Source organism: Gopherus flavomarginatus, chromosome 16 (genome assembly GCF_025201925.1).
Source record: "Gopherus flavomarginatus isolate rGopFla2 chromosome 16, rGopFla2.mat.asm, whole genome shotgun sequence".
NCBI lineage: Eukaryota > Metazoa > Chordata > Testudines > Testudinidae > Gopherus > Gopherus flavomarginatus.
The window spans coordinates 3323175-3343537 of record NC_066632.1 but is presented as its reverse complement, the minus strand read 5'-3'; the positions used below and the strand labels follow the sequence as shown (position 1 = coordinate 3343537).

At 62.6% G+C, this 20363-nt stretch overlaps 1 protein-coding gene across 2 annotated transcripts in view; it reads right to left on the bottom strand.

Moving 5' to 3' along the window:
* The window catches only part of MAST1 (microtubule associated serine/threonine kinase 1), a 48673-nt gene extending 31733 nt beyond the window's left edge, over nucleotides 1–16940 (bottom strand). Inside the window, exons 1-2 of one of the 2 annotated variants that reach the window (XM_050925069.1) lie at nucleotides 16849–16940; nucleotides 8684–8715 (exon numbers count right to left, since the gene is read on the bottom strand). In XM_050925069.1, the coding sequence (XP_050781026.1) occupies nucleotides 8684–8715; nucleotides 16849–16887 (71 nt within the window). In that variant the 5' untranslated portion in view covers nucleotides 16888–16940. Of the gene's footprint in view, nucleotides 1–6062; nucleotides 6136–8683; nucleotides 8716–16848 lie in introns of those variants that run through there. The other variant, XM_050925070.1, reaches the window with a different exon arrangement.
* Nucleotides 16941–20363: the final 3423 nt, after the last annotated feature.

Here is a 20363-nt window from a genome sequence, read left to right as displayed (position 1 = left end):
AAAGAGGTTTGAATGGGGCTGGAGAGAGGGTGTGTCGGGTTGGAGGGGGAGGAAGGGGTGTGTCTGGGGTTGGAGAGGTGTGTCAGGGGACCCTCCCCCATCACCAGCATAAACCTCCCTCCCCCCGGGCTCTGAATCCCCCACTGCAAATCTGCCCCCTCCAGCTCTGAACATGCCCCCCCCAGCTAGCAGCCCCTGTCCCCTGACTCCAAAGACATCCCCCCCATCCCCACATCAGCTCTGAACCCATCATTGTCCCCCCATCAGTGCTGGTCACTGGGGGGAGACCCCAGCACCCCCCAAGAAAATACCCCCAAGACACTGAGAAAGAGGTGGAGAAGTCAGGCAGGGGGGGACAGAGGAAAGGGCCAGGGGGCAGGACGGAGGGAGGGAGATTGGGGAGTGAGGCTGCAGATGGAGGGATAGCGAGGAAGAGGGAGGTGGAGGGATGAAGGGGGGGCAGAGGGGCTGGAGGAAGGGGGCTGACACGGATGGAGAGGTGAGAACGGAGGGGGGATGGGGATGGAGGGATGTTGGGGGAGGAGGAGGATGGTGGAGAGTTTGGGGAGGGAGGGGAGGGGAGGGGGGAGGGGATGGGGATGGAAGGATCAAGACTGAGGGGAAGGAGGGATGATGGGGGGCTGAGGAAAGAGGGGGAGGGGGTGGAGGAAGATGGGAAAGGGGTGGAGGGGGACTGATGGGGATGAGGGGATAGAGGGGGGCTGAGGAAGGGGGGAGGGGGACGGAGGAGGATGGGGAGGGGTGGAGGATGATGGGAGGCTGAGGATAGGGGGAGGGGATGGAAGGATATTGGGGGGATGGGGGGCTGAGGATAGGGGGAAGGGGTGGAGGGAGGATGAGGGAATGGAGGATGATGGGGGAAGGAGGAAGGATGGGGGGATGGAGGAGGGGGTGGAGGGAGGATGGGGGGATGGAGGGGGCTGAGGATGGGGGAGGGGGAGGGATGATGGGGGGCTGAGAATGGGGGGATGGAGGGAGGGGGACGGAGGGGGCTGAGGATGAGAGGAGGCAGAGGGATGATGGGGGGATGGAGGGAGGATGGAGGGAGGGGGACAGAGGAGGGCTGAGGATGGGAGGAGGGGAAGGGATGATGGGGGATGGAGGGAGTGGGAGGAGGGAATGGAGGATGATGAGGGGCTGAGGATGGGGGGAGGGATAATGAGGGGATGGAGGGAGGATGGGGGGCTGAGGATGGGGGATGGAGGAGGGCTGAGGATGGGAGGAGGAGGAGGGGGAGGGATGATGGGGGGCTGAGGATGGGAGGAGGGGGAGGGGGAGGGATGATGGGGGGTTGAGGATGGGAGGAGGAGGGGGAGGGATGATGGGGGGCTGAGGATGGGAGGAGGGGGAGGCATGATGGGGGGTTGAGGATGGGAGGAGGAGGAGGGGGAGGGATGATGGGGGGTTGAGGATGGGAGGAGGGGGAGGGGGAGGGATGATGGGGGGCTGAGGATGGGAGGAGGGGAGGGGGAGGGATGATGAGGGGCTGAGGATGGGAGAAAGGAGAGGGATGATGGGGGGTTGAGGATGGGAGGAGGGGATGGAGGATGATGGGGGCTGAGGATGGGGGGAGGGATAATGGGGGGATGGAGTGAGGATGGGGGGCTGAGGATGGGGGGATAGCGGGAGGGGGGCTGAGGATGGGGGAGGGATAATGGGGGGATGGGAGGAGGATGGGGGGCTGAGGATGGGGGGATGGAGGGAGGGGGAGGAGGGGATGGAGAATGATGGGGGGCTGAGGATGGGGGGAGGGATAATGGGGGGATGGAGGGAGGGGGAGGAGGGGATGGAGAATGATGGGGGGCTGAGGATGGGGGAGGGATGATGGGGGGATGGAGGGAGGGGGAGGAGGGGATGGAGAATGATGGGGGGCTGAGGATGGGGGGATGGAGGGAGGGGGAGGAGGGGATGGAGAATGATGGGGGGCTGAGGATGGGGGATGGAGGGAGGGGGAGGAGGGGATGGAGAATGATGGGGGGCTGAGGATGGGGGGATGGAGGGAGGGGGAGGAGGGGATGGAGAATGATGGGGGGCTGAGGATGGGGGGCTGAGGATGGGGGGATGTAGGGAGGGGGAGGAGGGGATGGAGGATGATGGGGGGCTGAGGATGGGGGGAGGGATAATGAGGGGATGGAGGGAGGATGGGGGGCTGAGGATGGGGGATGGAGGAGGGCTGAGGATGGGAGGAGGAGGAGGGGGAGGGATGATGGGGGGCTGAGGATGGGAGGAGGGGGAGGGGGAGGGATGATGGGGGGTTGAGGATGGGAGGAGGAGGGGGAGGGATGATGGGGGGCTGAGGATGGGAGGAGGGGGAGGCATGATGGGGGGTTGAGGATGGGAGGAGGAGGAGGGGGAGGGATGATGGGGGGTTGAGGATGGGAGGAGGGGGAGGGGGAGGGATGATGGGGGGCTGAGGATGGGAGGAGGGGAGGGGGAGGGATGATGAGGGGCTGAGGATGGGAGAAAGGAGAGGGATGATGGGGGGTTGAGGATGGGAGGAGGGGATGGAGGATGATGGGGGCTGAGGATGGGGGGAGGGATAATGGGGGGATGGAGTGAGGATGGGGGGCTGAGGATGGGGGGATAGCGGGAGGGGGGCTGAGGATGGGGGAGGGATAATGGGGGGATGGGAGGAGGATGGGGGGCTGAGGATGGGGGGATGGAGGGAGGGGGAGGAGGGGATGGAGAATGATGGGGGGCTGAGGATGGGGGGAGGGATAAGGGGGGGATGGAGGGAGGGGGAGGAGGGGATGGAGAATGATGGGGGGCTGAGGATGGGGGAGGGATGATGGGGGGATGGAGGGAGGGGGAGGAGGGGATGGAGAATGATGGGGGGCTGAGGATGGGGGGATGGAGGGAGGGGGAGGAGGGGATGGAGAATGATGGGGGGCTGAGGATGGGGGATGGAGGGAGGGGGAGGAGGGGATGGAGAATGATGGGGGGCTGAGGATGGGGGGATGGAGGGAGGGGGAGGAGGGGATGGAGAATGATGGGGGGCTGAGGATGGGGGGCTGAGGATGGGGGGATGGAGGGAGGGGGAGGAGGGGATGGAGAATGATGGGGGGCTGAGGATGGGGGGGAGGGATAATGGGGGGATGGAGGGAGGGGGAGGAGGGGATGGAGAATGATGGGGGGCTGAGGATGGGGGGAGGGATAATGGGGGGATGGAGGGAGGGGGAGGAGGGGATGGAGAATGATGGGGGGCTGAGGATGGGGGGATGGAGGGAGGGGGAGGAGGGGATGGAGAATGATGGGGGGCTGAGGATGGGGGGATGGAGGGAGGGGGAGGAGGGGATGGAGAATGATGGGGGGCTGAGGATGGGGGGATGGAGGGAGGGGGAGGAGGGGATGGAGAATGATGGGGGGCTGAGGATGGGGGGATGGAGGGAGGGGGAGGAGGGGATGGAGAATGATGGGGGGCTGAGGATGGGGGGATGGAGGGAGGGGGAGGAGGGGATGGAGAATGATGGGGGGCTGAGGATGGGGGGATGGAGGGAGGGGGAGGAGGGGATGAAGAATGATGGGGGGCTGAGGATGGGGGGATGGAGGGAGGGGGAGGAGGGGATGGAGAATGATGGGGGGCTGAGGATGGGGGGATGGAGGGAGGGGGAGGAGGGGATGGAGAATGATGGGGGGCTGAGGATGGGGGGAGGGATAATGGGGGGATGGAGGGAGGGGGAGGAGGGGATGGAGAATGATGGGGGGCTGAGGATGGGGGGATGGAGGGACGGGGAGGAGGGGATGGAGAATGATGGGGGGCTGAGGATGGGGGGAGGGATAATGGGGGGATGGAGGGAGGGGGAGGAGGGGATGGAGAATGATGGGGGGCTGAGGATGGGGGGAGGGGGAGGGATGATGAGGGGCTGAGGATGGGAGAAAGGGGAGGGATGATGGGGGGTTGAGGATGGGAGGAGGGGATGGAGGATGATGGGGGCCGATGGGGGGAGGGATAATGGAGGAATGGAGTGAGGATGGGGGGCTGAGGATGGGGGGATGGAGGGAGGGGGGCTGAGGATGGGGGAGGGATAATGGGGGGATGGGGGGAGGATGGGGGCTGAGGATGGGGGGATGGAGGGAGGGGGAGGAGGGGATGGAGAATGATGGGGGGCTGAGGATGGGGGGATGGAGGGAGGGGGAGGAGGGGATGGAGAATGATGGGGGGGCTGAGGATGGGGGGATGGAGGGAGGGGGAGGAGGGGATGGAGAATGATGGGGGGCTGAGGATGGGGGGAGGGATAATGGGGGGATGGAGGGAGGGGGAGGAGGGGATGGAGAATGATGGGGGGCTGAGGATGGGGGGATGGAGGGAGGGGGAGGAGGGGATGGAGAATGATGGGGGGCTGAGGATGGGGGGATGGAGGGAGGGGAAGGAGGGGATGGAGAATGATGGGGGGCTGAGGATGGGGGGATGGAGGGAGGGGGAGGAGGGGATGGAGAATGATGGGGGGCTGAGGATGGGGGGATGGAGGGAGGGGGAGGAGGGGATGGAGAATGATGGGGGGCTGAGGATGGGGGGATGGAGGGAGGGGGAGGAGGGGATGGAGAATGATGGGGGGCTGAGGATGGGGGGATGGAGGGAGGGGGAGGAGGGGATGGAGAATGATGGGGGGCTGAGGATGGGGGGATGGAGGGAGGGGGAGGAGGGGATGGAGAATGATGGGGGGCTGAGGATGGGGGGATGGAGGGAGGAGGAGGAGGGGATGGAGAATGATGGGGGGCTGAGGATGGGGGGATGGAGGGAGGGGGGAGGAGGGGATGGAGAATGATGGGGGGCTGAGGATGGGGGGAGGGATAATGGGGGGATGGAGGGAGGGGGAGGAGGGGATGGAGAATGATGGGGGGCTGAGGATGGGGGGAGGGATAATGGGGGGATGGAGGGAGGGGGAGGAGGGGATGGAGAATGATGGGGGGCTGAGGATGGGGGGATGGAGGGAGGGGGAGGAGGGGATGGAGGATGATGGGGGGCTGAGGATGGGGGGATGGAGGGAGGGGGAGGAGGGGATAGAGGATGATGAGGGGCTGAGGATGGGGAGAGGTATAATGGGGGGATGGAGGGAGGAGGAGGAGGGGATGGAGAATGATGGGGGGCTGAGGATGGGGGATGGAGGGAGGGGGAGGAGGGGATGGAGGATGATGGGGGGCTGAGGATGGGGGATGGAGGGAGGGGGAGGAGGGGATGGAGGATGATGAGGGGCTGAGGATGGGGAGAGGGATAATGGGGGGATGGAGGGAGGAGGAGGAGGGGATGGAGAATGATGGGGGGCTGAGGATGGGGGGAGGGATAATGGGGGGATGGAGGGAGGGGGAGGAGGGGATGGAGAATGATGGGGGGCTGAGGATGGGGGGATGGAGGGAGGGGGAGGAGGGGATGGAGAATGATGGGGGGCTGAGGATGGGGGATGGAGGGAGGGGGAGGAGGGGATGGAGAATGATGGGGGGCTGAGGATGGGGGGATGGAGGGAGGGGGAGGAGGGGATGGAGAATGATGGGGGGCTGAGGATGGGGGGATGGAGGGAGGGGGAGGAGGGGATGGAGAATGATGGGGGCTGAGGATGGGGGGAGGGAGGGAGGGGGAGGAGGGGATGGAGAATGATGGGGGGCTGAGGATGGGGGGAGGGATGATGGGGGGGTGGAGGGAGGGGGAGGAGGGGATGGAGAATGATGGGGGGCTGAGGATGGGGGATGGAGGGAGGAGGAGGAGGGGATGGAGAATGATGGGGGGCTGAGGATGGGGGGATGGAGGGAGGGGGAGGAGGGGATGGAGAATGATGGGGGGCTGAGGATGGGGGGATGGAGGGAGGAGGAGGAGGGGATGGAGAATGATGGGGGGCTGAGGATGGGGGGATGGAGGGAGGGGGAGGAGGGGATGGAGAATGATGGGGGGCTGAGGATGGGGGGATGGAGGGAGGCGGAGGAGGGGATGGAGAATGATGGGGGGCTGAGGATGGGGGGATGGAGGGAGGGGGAGGAGGGGATGGAGAATGATGGGGGGCTGAGGATGGGGAGAGGGATAATGGGGGGAGGTGTCCCGGCCCCGGTACCTCTTGGTGCGGCGGAACATGCTGCCGTCCAGGCTCCGGGGCCGCGGGAGCTCGGCCGGGGCCGCGCGCCGGGGCTCAGACATCGCCCCCCGGGGCCGCCATGGGGCCGAGCCCAGCGCGGAGCGCGGCGAGCGGCTGCAGAGAAGCCAGAGCGGGGAGCGGGGGGGCGGCGCTGGGAGCGGGGAGGGGCTGGGCTGGGGGTGTGTCGGGGGGGCGGGCTGGGTCTGGGTCTGCAGGAGGGGGCTGGGAGCGGGGAGGGACCGGGATGGGGATATGTCTGCAGGGGGGGGGGCTCTGAGCGGGGAGGGGCCGGGATGGGGGTATGTCTGCACGGGGGGGGCTGAGAGCGGGGAGGGGCCAGGATGGGGATATGTCTGCAGAGGGGGGCTGGGAGCGGGGAGGGGCCGGGATGGGGGAATGTCTGCGGGTGGGGAGCGCTAGGGGCGGGGAGGGGCTGGGCTGGGCTGGGGGGTGTCTGCGCGGGGGGGGGCCTGGGAACAGGCGGGAAGGGCTGTGTGTGTGTCTGGCAGGGGCGGGGGAGGGGACTCTGGTCTCGGGGCCGCTGGGATGATGCAGCTGGAAATGCTGTTTCAGGCAAAGGGACCATTGGGGGGGTTGGGGTGGGGGGAGATCAGAGATAGACACACACACACCCCACATAACACACATACACACATACACACAACCTCTCCAGGAACACAGCACTCCAGCAATACCCACCCCAGACAACACACATGCACCCAATGCAATCCCCCCAAACAGACACGCACACAGATACACCCTAGTAACACACACACACATGCATTCTCCAGGCTGTGACACACACACGTCACAGGCACCACACACAGACACAGCCCCGGCTGCCCCTGCAGTGGGTGTAGGGAGACAGGGGGCCTCTGGGTGCAGTACAGCTTTTGCTATCTGCGGCTGGCATGAATTTCCAAGCTGTGATCTCTGAGAGGACGTGGGTGTGGGTGGGTCTGTATTTGTGTGTGTGGTACCTGGATCGTGTGTGGGTGTCACTAGAGTGTATCTCTGTGTGTTTCTGTTTGGGTGGGTACATGGTGGACGTGCCTGTGTTTATGATGTGTGTGTGTGTTACACAGTACATGTTCTTTGGTGGGTGTTACCTTTTGTGTTACTGCAGTGTGTGTGTGTATAGGCCCCTCTCCCCCAAAACATAGAGTGTTTATCTATAGTGTATGTGTGTGTTGTGCTGTTCATATTTTGTATGAGTGTATATTTGTGTATATAGGGTATATATATGGGGCTGGGTGCATGGCTGTATATATGGGATGTGTGTCTATATATGGGGCTGGGTGCACAGTTGCAGGGCTGGCTCCAGGCCACAGCGCGCCAAGCGCGTGGTTTGGGTGGCACGCCGCGGGGGGCGCTCTGCTGGTTGCCAGGAGGGCGGCAGACGACTCCGGTGGACCTCCCTCAGGCGTGCCCGCCGAGGGTCCGCTGGTCCCGCGGCTTTGGTGGAGCATCCACAGGCACGCCTGCGGGAGGTCCAGCAGAGCCGCGGGACTGGTGAGTGGCAGAGCAACCCCCACGCGTGCCGCCATGCTTGGGGCGGCGAAATTGCTAGAGCCGGCCCTGCACAGTTGTACATATGGGATGTGTGTATATATATATGGGGCTGGGTGCATGGTTGTATATATGGGATGTGTGTATATATATGGGGCTGGGTGCACAGTTGTACATATGGGATGTGTGTATATATATATGGGGCTGGGTGCATGGTTGTACATATGAGATGTGTATATATATATATATGGGGCTAGGTGCATGGTTGTATATATGAGATGTGTATATATATATATATATGGGGCTAGGTGCATGGTTGTATATATGGGACGTGTGTATATATATGGGGCTGGGTGCATGGTTGTATATATGGGATGTGTGTATATATATGGGGCTGGGTGCATGGTTGTATATATGGGATGTGTGTGTTTATATATATATATATGGTGCTAGGTGCATGGTTGTATATATGGGATGTGTGTATATATACATGGGGCTATATCTGTGGGTGGGGAGGGTGGGTACATGGGGTTGTGTCTGTGACTGAGTTTGTCCGTGGGGGGTGGTTTTGCATGGACTGTTTGTCTGGGTACATGCATGGGGTGGTTATGTGTGAGGTGCACATGGGCTCCGTGTAGCTTGGGGTGTAGGGTGTAATTGTGCACACAGCATGTTTGGACGATTGCACACATGGGGGGCTGTGTGGTTGGTTGTGTGCAGGGCTTGGTGTGCATTCCCAGACCTCACCCACCCCACCCCCAAACCAACCCCCCACCCCCAAAACCCAGGCGAAGAGGAAAGACCAGAAGAGGCCTGATGGGTCTGGAGGCCAGCACAGCCCCTAGGATGTACCAGGCCAGACTCCGGGCAAAGCAGCAACGTGACCCAGGAGGGGCAGAATAACCCCTGCCCCCCGGCTGCATCCCCATGAGACTGGGTCGTAGCTCCCCTCTGCCCCAGCCAGCCAGCGTGGGAATCGCCTGGATCGGTCCCATGCGAAGTCTGTAGCGGGACACCGACTGTCGCAGGCCATGAGGGGGGTGACCACCCCAATCCCGGGACACACAAACACCGCAGCGGAAGGGGCTCACCTGCTGCTTTTCCGCTGCAACGGCAGGTCCTTCTGCAAAACAAGATGGGGGGTGGGAAGTTAGCCCCTGGGGGATAGAGGGGATTTTGCGTCCCGGGGCTGATCTCTTTTCTATGACTCCTTTCGGCTGAACAGCCTGAAGTGTTTTGATCTGTGCAGCACAAGGCACAATGGGGTCCTGGCCTACACCCGGGGTTGCTAGCTGCCACCACAGTACAAATAATTAATAGTAATGCCTACACATGGGGATCTCTCGCCTGGCACCAACAGGGAGCCACCTCTGGGGTGGGGCCCAGCTGCTGTTTATACAGGGATCCCTCACCCAGCATTGAGATGCAGACACCTCTGGGGTGAGGTACAGGGGCTGTTTATACAGGGACCCTTGGCCTGGTACTGAGATGCAGCTGCCTCTGGGGTGGGGCGAGGGGGCTGTTTATACAAAGAAAACTCTGTGTCCTCTTGTGCCAGCAGGGTGCAGGGTAGGACACAAGCAAGAGTGAACCCAGTTAGAACCAACCCAGGACCACAAGGCCACAGCCACCCAGCGCCCCCTAGCCTGGCACTGGGGGCCAGCACTGCCCGGCAGGGGAGAGTGCCCCCTACTGAGTCCCCCCAGCCAGCTCCCTGCAGCACAGCGCCCCCTAGTGCTGCCCTGGGCAGACTGCGAGGGAAAGTGCCACCCGCTGACCCCCACATCCTGCTCCCTGCAGCGCCCCCTCCCCTAGCACCAACCTGAGCTCAGGAGAGAGAGGAGAGCCCCCCCGCTGAGCCTCCCGCCCTGCGCCCTTGGACTCGCCCCTCCAAGCCCAGGCTCCGCTTGGCCAGCAACTGCTGCAGCAGGCCGGGGGGCATCTGGCCGCGAAGGGCCCGGATTGCATTAGCAGGCCGCAGCGACCCTCCCCGTCTGTCTGAGTCTGTCTGCCCGGCTGTCTGAGTCCCGGGCTGTCTGTCCTGGGAGCCGAGCAGCCGGCATGCCAGGGGCTCAGCAGAAGACACGTTCTGGGATGCTCCCATCCTGGAAGGAATCTGGGAATCTGTTCTCCTGCCCCCCGGCTCCCAATGCAAATTTCGCATGCCCCCCTCCCCAAACCTGTTAAGGCCCAGATCCTCAAAGCTACCTCGGCACCTCGCTCCCTGGGCAGCACCTTGGAGGATCTGGGCCCAAGCGTCTCACACTCAGCTCCAGCAGGAAAAAAATAATCAAATCTCTCAAAGAGCCTCAATTGAGAGTGTGATCAGAGGCTGACGGACACCTCGCTCAAGAGATGTGCAGGGGGCTGATGCGACGGGATGCCGAGCCCCTCCCTGCCCTAACCACTAGCCCCTACTCCCTTCCCAGAGCTGCTGGTAGGAACCAGGCGTCCTGGCTCACAGCACTCTGCTCTAACCACTACACCCACTCTCCTCCCAGAGCTGAGGATAGAACCCAGGCGTCCTAGCTCCCAGCCCCCACACTCTAACCATTGGGCCCTACTCCCCTCCCCAAGCCAAGACTTGAAAGAACAGCTCTTTCCGTAACACCCTCCCCACAACCATTCACCTCATTCCAGCCATAAGCCCTGTCATTGGTGCGGCTCTGGGAAGGGCAGGGCCGAGGCATCTCTGCCTGCCAGCTGGGGGGCCAGGGACCCCAAAGGGAATCTCAGCAAGAGACACTTGGGGCGGGGCAGAGGGGATGGACCCACTCCAGGCCCTTTTCCTGTACTCTGCCCCCCAGGGAGATGGAAAATAACTCTGTGTGCGTGTGTTTGTGCTTGTGTGTGTGCGTGTGTGCGTTTGTGTGTGTGGCTGTGTGGGTGTGCATGTATCTGTGCATGTGTGCATTTGTGTGTGTGCACACATGTGTATGTGTATCTGTTCATGTGTGGTTTGTGTGTTGGCGTGCCTGTGTACGTGTGTGTTCATGTGTGTGTTTACATGTTGGTGTGCATGTGTGGGGGTGGATGCCTTGGTGAGTGTAATAATGTCTGTGAGTGTGAAAAAGAGGGTGGGTTGTGCATTTGGCCATGTGTGTGAGTGTGAGAATGAGGGTGTGAGGATGTTTAAACACAAGAGAGTGTGAGTGGCACGGGTGTGTGAGAGGGGTGTGTGGCTGAGAGGGCATGAGAAGAGGAAGTGGTGGTGTTAGTGCAAGTCCCCTGGGGGAAGCGCAGGAGAGAATATGCCGGTATGAGGCGGGGGGTGTACAGTGTGCACACGTGAGAACGTGCAAGGTGGAAGTGTGAAATCTGTCTCACAACCCCATGTGGGCTGTGGGGCACACTCCCTGGTGTGTGTGCACGTGTGTCCTGTGTACAATTCCACATATACCTTCCTTTCTCACGCTTGGTGGGTCATATTTCCGATGGTGTGTGTGCAGTGTTTCCCTTTGTGTGTAAGATTTCCCTGGGTGTGTAGCACAGCTCAGCGTGTGTGTGACCGCTGCTGCAGCTGTGTGTGCCTGCAACAATTCCATGTCCAGGTGTGTGAGATATTTCAGTGTATCTGTGTGTAGAACAATTGTGTGTGTGTGTGTGTGTGTGTGTGTGTGTGTGTGTGTGTGTGTGTGTGTGTTTTTAACATTTCCCTGGGTGTGCAGCACAGCACATCGTGTGTATGACCACTGCTGCAGCTGTGTGTGCCTGGAACAATTCCGTGTCTGGGTGTGTGAGATATTTCAGTGTATCTGTGTGTAGAACAATTCTCTGTGTGTGTAACATTTCTCTGTGTTTGTGCGTAGAACAAATCCCTCCGGGTGTACAACACCCGCAGGCACGTGTGCACCGCTCCCTCACCTCGGGGTGCTCCCTCCCACCAGCCCACTCCAGCTGGGAGACAAATGCCCCACCCGAGTCTCTGACCCCCCGCCCCGCTGATCCCCAGGGGCCAGGGCTGGCCAGGAGCCCAGCAGCCACAGCACCCCGAGGTGGCACTGCAGGGGTACATTCGCCCTCTGGGGTCCAGGCCTTCAGGAAGATGCTCAGCCCCCTGCAGGATCGGCCCCCGGCGCTGCCACCCGGAGCCTCCAGTCGCATTGCAGCACCAGTGGGCTCCCCTCCCCCGCAGTGTGTGGAGCACGCAGGCCTTAAAGGGACAGTCGCCCCCCCCCGCCATACAGATGGAGGAGGGGCATGGCTGGGACCTGGTCATTATACAAAATATGGGGCCCCTGCCCTAAATCCAGCCCCCCACAGCGCCCCCTGCCGGGAGAGGCCAGGACTGGAGGAGCCAGGAGACACCCCCCACCACAGCCAGGGCTCCTGCCCTGCTCCTCACAGCACCCCCTGCTGGAAGCCCCAGGACTTCCTAGGGGTGGGGACAGATTTCTCCCTCCCCTGCCACTCCAGAGCAGGGAGGGGTCAGGCAGGGAGGGGTCCTTCCAGCACCAGCAGCTGCTGTGCCCACAAGTTCCCCAAACCGCGCCCTCTGCCGGGAACTAGCCCCCAAGCCCCCCGCCACCGGATCCTTCCCCCCAGGGAGGGAGACACAGGTTGGGGAATAGGGCTGCACTGATTCCCCACCCTCCAGCAATGAGATAATGCCCCCCAAATGTCCCTGCCCAGCACCCCAGACCTCTCGCACTGCACCCCCAGACACCTCGAGTACCCCTCAGCCCCCCTACATCTCACATCACCCCCACAACCTCCTCAAATGCCCTACAGCCCCCCACATCCTGCACAGCCCCCCAAACCCCCTCAAATGCTCCACAGCCCCCATGTCCTGCACAGCCCCCCCCACCCCCTCAAATGACCCACAGCCCCCATGTCCTGCACATCACCACACACCCCCTCAAATGACCCACAGCCCCCATGTCCTGCACATCACCCCACACCCTCTCAAATGACCCACAGCCCCCCATGTCCTTCACAGCCCCTCACACCTCTCAAATGTCCCAAAGCTCCCCTACATCCTGCACAGCCCCCCACATCCCCTCAAATGCCCCACAGCCCCCCACATCCTGCACAGCCCCCCACACACCCCCAAATGCCCCACAGCCCCCATGTCCTGCACAGTCCCCACTCCCCTTCAAATGCCCCACAACCCCCTCTCACAGCCACACCTGCCCCCATCCCCAGAATGCCTGGCACAGCCTCCCAGCTCCCAAACACAACACACAGCACCCACAAATGCCCCCACAACCCCCCCAGATACCCTGCACAATGACCCATGGGGCCCCATGGCACATGTGGGAGACACAGAAGTCACAGCCTCCGTGACTACATACAACTGGCTTGTGCCACCAACAGCCAGCAGCCTTGGGGCTCCCAGTCCCCAAAGCCACCACTTATGGGGCTGCCGTTCCCCCCCCCCCGCAGCCACCAGCAATGGGGCTCACACCTCCTGATGTCCCAATGGACCCACCCCCCTACATATCCCTCTTCCAGGCACTCTGTGTCCTGCCACCCTCATCCCCACTCCAACTTCCCAGGCATGTAACTGACCCCCAGCTCTGCCTCTGGGCAGTGGGGGAGGCTTGGGCCCACCCCACCCTGTGCCTCAGTTTCCCCATCTACTAAATGGAAATAATGACACAGCTGTCCTTTGTGGAGCACGTTGCGATCCATGCATGCTAAGAGCTAAGTGTTATTACTCAGGCTCTAGATACATATGCATACCCAGGTATTGCTCATTCAGTGCTGAGAGGTAGTTGCCTCTGGGGTGGAGCACGGGGGCTGTTTATATAGGGATCCTTCACCCAGCACCGAAACCCAGCCACCTCTGGGGTAGGGGCTGAGGTTTGGTTATACAGGGATCCCTTGCCCCGTACTGAGATGCAGCCACTTCTGGGGTGAGGCACAGCAGTTGTTTATTCTGGGATCCATCATCTGGTGCTGAGAAGCAGACACTTTCAGGGCAGGGTGCAGGGGCTGTTTATACAGGGATCCCTCATCCGGTGGAGAAATGCAGCCGCCTCTGGAGGTGAGGTGTGGCCATTTTTTTTCACAGCCTCACAAGACAGGCGTTCAGCATGGGAAATGTATTAAAACCCTTCACACCACTGGGGGAATCGTGACAAGAAATTGCCCTGTTCCAATCTGGCCAGGACCCTGGAGCTGACACCTCCCTGCTCTCTTACAAAAAATGACAAGGGATTTACATCACCAAAACCACAGCGCGTGCGTGCGTGTGCGTCTGTGTGTGTGACCCATCCACAAAACAAACAGGGCCAGGCCCAGCTTAGGCGGTGACCCCTCAGACTTCCCCCCAGAGCACAGGCCCAGGGCTGCAAACCTGGACCTGCTTGCCCTATGGGGCAGGGCAGTCCACAGCCAACTGGCGCAGGACCCCTCCTCCCCCACAGCTTAGCCCTGCTCCGAAAAGGTGACAGAGGCACCGACCTACAGAGCCTTGTCACTCCAGATTAACAGCTGCACATTTCCGGTGCTGCTCATCTCGGGCCCCCAACCCGGCCCCAGCAGAAGGCAGGCAGCCCTCGAAATGGAACAGTGCCAGCCATGCATCTGGGATCTCGCCCGGCACCAGGAGCTCTGCCACCAGAGATGGAACCCGGGTGCAACACTGAGAATTCTTTTCCCCAGGGGCTCCCCCGTCTGGCTGAATCCACCTGCTGTTCTTTGTCTCCCCAGGGCAGGGCCAAGCACAGTGTGGTTCTGGTCCACGACTGGGCTCCTCGGCACTACCGTAATACACCTAACAATCATAAAAACAATACGAATCCAAATTTCCAACATCCCACGTTTGGCCAGCACAGCTGCACCTTGCACTCGGAGACTCTGGAGGCCCATTAAGATCAGTTGGTGCTCAAGGCAAAGTACTGGGACTCCTGGGTTCAGTTCCTGGGATGGCCTTAGGCAAGGCACTTTGCCATGCCGTGCCTCGGTTTCCCCAGATTGTTATGCCAAGCACAGCAGGGCCCTGATCTCAAAAGGCAGAACCCCTTTTAACGGCTCGCTCCTTGTTCAAGTATTGTTGAACTGGAAGGAGGCCCAGAGGAAAGCAAAGTGAACTCATGGGGAGAGGGCGGGGAGGGGGAGGGAATGGGTTACGAAGGGAGATTTTTTTTAAAAAATCCAGCAGGGCCACATGATCCCACAGGAGCGAAATGATCACCATTGGCAGTAACGACAATTTTAGGAGGGCTGGTCACCATCATGCTGCAGGGCTTAAAGCAACCAGAGGTCAGGAGGAGAGGTCATGGGGACAGATTACCCCGCTTGCTGCAGGGGTCTCACACCTTCCTCTGATCCTACCAGCAGCCCTATGTTTCATTTGCCACTGGTTTGCCATGCACTTCACACCCTGAGCCTCTAACCTGGCCTGGGGTTCCTGGGCTCAACTACTCCTCTCCAGGGCTGGCTGTTTTGGGGGGACCCTGAAACCACAAACCAGGGGCTGCTTTTGGAAATATCTGGGTCTGAATCCACCAGGGAAGAAATGGCAAGTTGGGGAGACGCGGGGTTGTTTCATTTTCCTCCTTGCATGGCTGCACAAGTGGCAGTGAGTCCCACAGGTCAGTTTCAGCCCAGAGGCATTCTGGGGATTGTAGTCCTGGGGAAAGAGGGACGAGGATGTCCTGGACCCCCTGCCATTCACCTCTGGGGCTCAGCTCCGTGCAGTTGGTCCTATGGGTTCTGATCTCAAGAGGGATCAGCACTGTCCACTGGTGGGGGAAGGGGGCAGGGAGGTGATTCTGGGGGGTGTGAGGATTCCAGAGGCAAGTGGGGTCTCACTCCCCCTCCAGGCCCAGTTCTCATTTATACTTTTCTAGGCCGCTCCAGCAGCCCAAAGGAGTCTGAAAGTGGGGGGAATGCCCCCCAAGGACCATCCCCAAGCAGTGGGGGTATCTCCAGCGGGCAGCCCTGTAGTCCAGCTGACACTGCTCTGGCTTTTCTCTGCCTCCCAGCAGCAGGGAGGAGACATTAGAGCAGCCCTGAGGCTGCTCTGGATTGCACTAGGGGATGGGACATGATCCAGGACTGTGGGAATGCAAAGAGGGAGCCTAAAGTGGGGCAGGGTGGGGGGCTGTTTTAACAGTTCTAGACAGGAAGTGAAGAATACCAGCTCACACTGGGGTGGGGATTTGGGGGAGCCCAAGTGACCTCCCCCGCTCTGGAATTGGGCTCAAGCCTCACACCCCCAACTGCAGAGGATCTTTACTGGGCCAGTGGTTCTGATCCCCGCTGTGTGTCACGGCCCAGGGCGGGATCCACAGGTACTGAAATGAAACAAACATGTTTACAGCCTTGGTGGAGCTGCCAGCAGGCTGGTCCCGAGGGCCCTGCAAGCCCCGCGGTGGGAGGGAGGTTTCCATCACAGGTGCTAGCAGAGTGGGAAGAATCCTGATGTCGCACATTGGGCCTGGGGGCAGGGGGACGGGCCTGTGGCCCCCACATATATAATAACAGATGGCGGGTACGCTGGCCCCACCCAGCTCAATGCATTTTACAGACATCACTCAGATCAGCTCCACAACTCTCCCTCACCCCTGGGTGTAGGGGTCATTATCCCCACTGTACAGAGGGGGAAACTGAGGCACGGAGGAGGGGAAAGGGTGTCAGTGGCAGAGCTGGGAATAGAACTCAGGAGTCCTGACTCCCCACCCCCTAGCTCTAACCACTAGGATCCATTCCCCTCTCAGTGGCCAGACTGAGACCATTTGCACATGTTGCCATCTGGGTGTCCTATGCCAACACCCCACACACACCTGACTCAGCATCAGAACACCAGCCGCAGAATGGATCCCCACCGCCCACCCCCCAGTGCCCCATTCGCAACGCCCCCCCCGCCCAATACTCCACAGCCTCTGTGCACCCTAGAAACTTCCCGGGGACAGGGGGGTTCATGGCCATGGATGGGGGAGAGTCTCTCTAAGCAGGGGACACCCGGAAAGCGGGATGGAGGGAGCCCCAGTGACTGCAGCGCCACAGGAGGGGATGCATCAGTGGGGCGCCCCCAAACGGCCCCCTCCCCCCAAGGACGCCCACCAGACGTGGTTCAGGGGCTCAATGTCCCCATCTTAGCTGGGGGGCGGGGAGGGGCTCTATGGGGGGGCAGACAGACCCATACGCCTGTGCTGCGGGGGGAGGGAGTGGCACCCTGGATCCAGCAGGGCTCCTCCCCCGTCCGTGAGCTGGCAGGGGAGGGGGACCAGACACCCACAAACCCACAGCCCCCCACCCACGCCAGGCGCGGGGTTTCAGCCCCCTCCCCCCCAACCTCCTTTACCTGGAGCCGTCGCCTGCGGATAATCCCCGAGTCGTCCATCTCCCCCCAGCCAGCAGGCCCCGGGCGCCCCGGAGCCGGTGATGGAGCCGAGGGAGGGGTGGTGGCTGCGGGGGGGGGGGGGGTGGTTGCGGCGGGTGGGGGAGCGAGAATCCTTCACTCGCGTCTCCTGCCACAGAACTTGGCAGCCACCAGGCCCCTGGCAGCGGCGGCGCCCGGCCCAGCTGCCCAGCGCTGGGGGCGGCTCAGGTGTGTGCGCCCCCCACCCCGCCTGGGGGTCTCAGCCCCTCCGGAGGCTCCGCGAGACGCCCCGCAGCCCCCCGCGGGGATCAGCCCAGAGGCGCGCCCGGCTCCATCCTCGCTCGCCGCCACCTGCTCCCGTCCGCCCGGCCCCGCTTCAGCTGGGGGGGCCTGGGGCCCCGGGGCCTCCTGCCCCCCCCCCCGGCTCCGGGGATGCAGCCGCCTCTGCGCGTAGCCGGCTCCGCTCCCGCGCGGCTGGGGGGAGGGGGCGAGATCCCGGCTGGGCGGCCAGGCCTCGCCAGCCCCTGGCCCCCGGGGACGGGGGGCTGCTCCGCCCGGCTCCCCGCTCCTGCGGCAACCGCGGGACCGCTCCCCCCCCGGGGGCCGAGGGTTTAACTCTTCCAGCCCCGCAGCCGGCAGACCCCAGGGTCCGGCTCCGCCCCTGCCCCACCCCGTGTGCCCCCCACGATCCACTGCCCCCGCCCCGTGTGCTCCTATCACCCACTGCCCCACCCCGTGTGCCCCCCACGATCCACTGCCCCCACCCCGTGTGCTCCTATCACCCACTGCCCCACCCTGTGTGCCCCCCCACTGCTCTCACCCCGTGTGCCCCCAATATGCCCTCGCTGCCCCATCACCCACTGCCCCCATCCTGTGTGCCCCCCACCATCCACTGCCCCACCTCGTGTGCCCCCCACGAACCACTGCCCCCACCCTGTGTGCTCCCATCACCCACTGCCCCCACCCCGTGTGCCCCCCAAGATCCGCTGCTTCCACCCCGTGTGCCCCCCACCATCCACTGCCCCCACCCCGTGTGCCCCCCGCCATCCATTGCCCCATCAAGCCACACCCGCAATATGCCCCACTGCCCCCACACCCATATGGTCCCACCATTCCCTCTGCGGGTGTCCCCAAAACCCATGAGCCTCCATCACATCCACTGCCCCCCCTTGTTATCCGCCCTCACTGCCCCCTGCCCGTTTGCCTCCCATAGCCCCCACTGCCCCCACTCCCACTTCTCTCACACCCTGTCCCTAGAGTCCCCTCAACTCTGGCCTTGCAGCCATGCAATTTTCACACACCCCTCCCGGCATGCTGGCAACCCTGCGGCCTGTCCCTCCACACCAGCCTGGATCCCTCCCTCGACACTGTTGCAAGCACTAGTGTAGACAGCACTCCGGGGGTGTTAGCTAGGGCCCAGCTGGGCTAGAGGACCCCGAGGTTATTGTTACTTGTATTGTGGAGTTTCCAATCTATATGGGCCCTCTGGTGCCGGGCAATGCACAGACCCCTCCCACATGAGAGATAGACCCTCCCTCGAACAGCTCAATAATCCATGTAGGCAAAGCAAGAATTATTATCCCTGCTATACAGAAAGGGAAACTGAGGCACAGAGCGATTGAGAGGCTCACCCAAGGAGTCGGTGGTGGTGCCCTGCATAGAACCCAGGAGTCCTGTCCTCCCAGCCCCTTCCTCCCCTGGTGCCGGATTGGTCCCCAAAGGACCCCAGGAAGCTCCAGGGGGCTGGGGGTGGGGAGCCAGGCCCTCCCAGGGCTAATTGGTTTTGGATTAAGGGCAGGATTAATTGTTAACCCTTTCCCTCCCGGAGTCCACAGCATCTGGTGGCCTGAGCTGGGCTGGCTTCATCAGCTGACAGCGCAGGGAACTTGGAGGGGGAGGGGGGCAGACAGAGCCAGGGAGTCAATAACGCTTCCCAGACCCCCTCCCCCGGCACCTTTCCCCCACCCTTCCTCTGCAGCCCTCCCCACTCTGGCCTCCTCCCCCTGCCTCTACCCCCTTCCCCCAGGAGGCCTCCCCTTCCCCCCTCCTACAGCCTTCCCCACTCCCCCCCGTGGCCTCTCTCCCCCTCTCCACTTGCCTCCACTCTCCCCTTCCGCCTGCCCGTCTCTCCCCTCCCCCGCCAGCCCTGACATATGTTAAGAGCGAGATGCATTATTGATCAGGCAGTGTCTGGTCCCGGGGGGTCGGGCGGGGCGGGGCGGGGGGGCTGTCGTTGCTCTTAGAAGAGCTGCCAAGCTATTGCTTCTGTCCCCCGACTCCCGCAACAGGGGCTCGACCAGGAATTTCCACTGAGCTGGGGGAAGGCTCGAGGGGGCCTGAGATAAGGGGCTGAGGGGTGCCTAGAATTGGGCAGTTGCGGGGCTGGGATAAGGGGCTGGGGATCCCCAGCCTTGGGCAACTGGGGGCTGGAATAAGGTGCTGGGGGTTCCGCATCATTGGGTACTTGCGGGGATTGGCTAAGGGGCTGGGGATCCCCAGCATTGGGCAGTTGGGGGGCTGGGCTAGGGGGCTGAGGGTCCCCGGCCTTGGACAATTGGGGGCTGGCATAAGGGGCTGGGGGGGCGAGTCCTTGGTATCTGGCAGTGGAGAATTTGGGCTCCGGCGATGCCCAGAGGGGTCAGTTTCTGTGGGGAAGGGGGGCACAACCCCCCCTGCCCTTCTCCATTCCCCCTCCCTCCCCAAACCTCCTCTGCAGCCCAGAAAAATCCCGGCTCCTGAGCTAATGAAGCCGCGTCCGCGGCCACGTCAGGGAAACAAGCGGGGCTGAAATATTCACGGGGCCGATGGATTATTAAAGGCCGGAGCGGTGGGGTGGGGGCTGCTCCACGGGAGGCCGAGGCGCATGGCCCGGGGGTGGGGAGGGGGGGCTACTCAGTGGGGGTCTGGCTCTGATCTGCCCTTCTGCCCCCGCCCCATGCTCAGAAGTTACTAAGCACACTGCGGATGAGGCTGCTGCTTCAGGAGGGGCTCAGCAGGGGGCGCTCTCCCCTGGCAGGCAGGGCTGGCTCCAGGGGGCGCTAGGGGGCGCTGGGCTGCAGGGAGCAGGGCTGGGGGCCAGCAGGGGGCGATCTTCCCTGGCAGGCAGGGCTGGCTCCAGGGGGCGCTAGGGGGTGCTGGGGAGCAAGGAGCAGGGTGGGGGCTCAGCAGGGGGCGCTCTCCCCTGGCAGGCAGGGCTGGCTCCAGGGGGCGCTAGGGGGCACTGGGCTGCAGGGAGAGAGTGGGGGCTCAGCAGGGGGCGCTCTCCCCTGGCAGGCAGGGCTGGCCCCAGGGGGCTCTAGGGCACGCTGGGCTGCAGGGAGGGGGGACTCAGCAGGGGGCGCTGGGCTGAAGGAAGCGGAGGCCCTGGCCCATAATGATCCCCTGGTAGTGTCTGTAAGCCAGGGAGATTTGCAAAGGTGGCTGCCAGGGGGGTTGGAGACCATGGGACTCTCATCGCCAAGCAGATCCATGAACAAGGGTGCCTGAGTTCTGGGGAG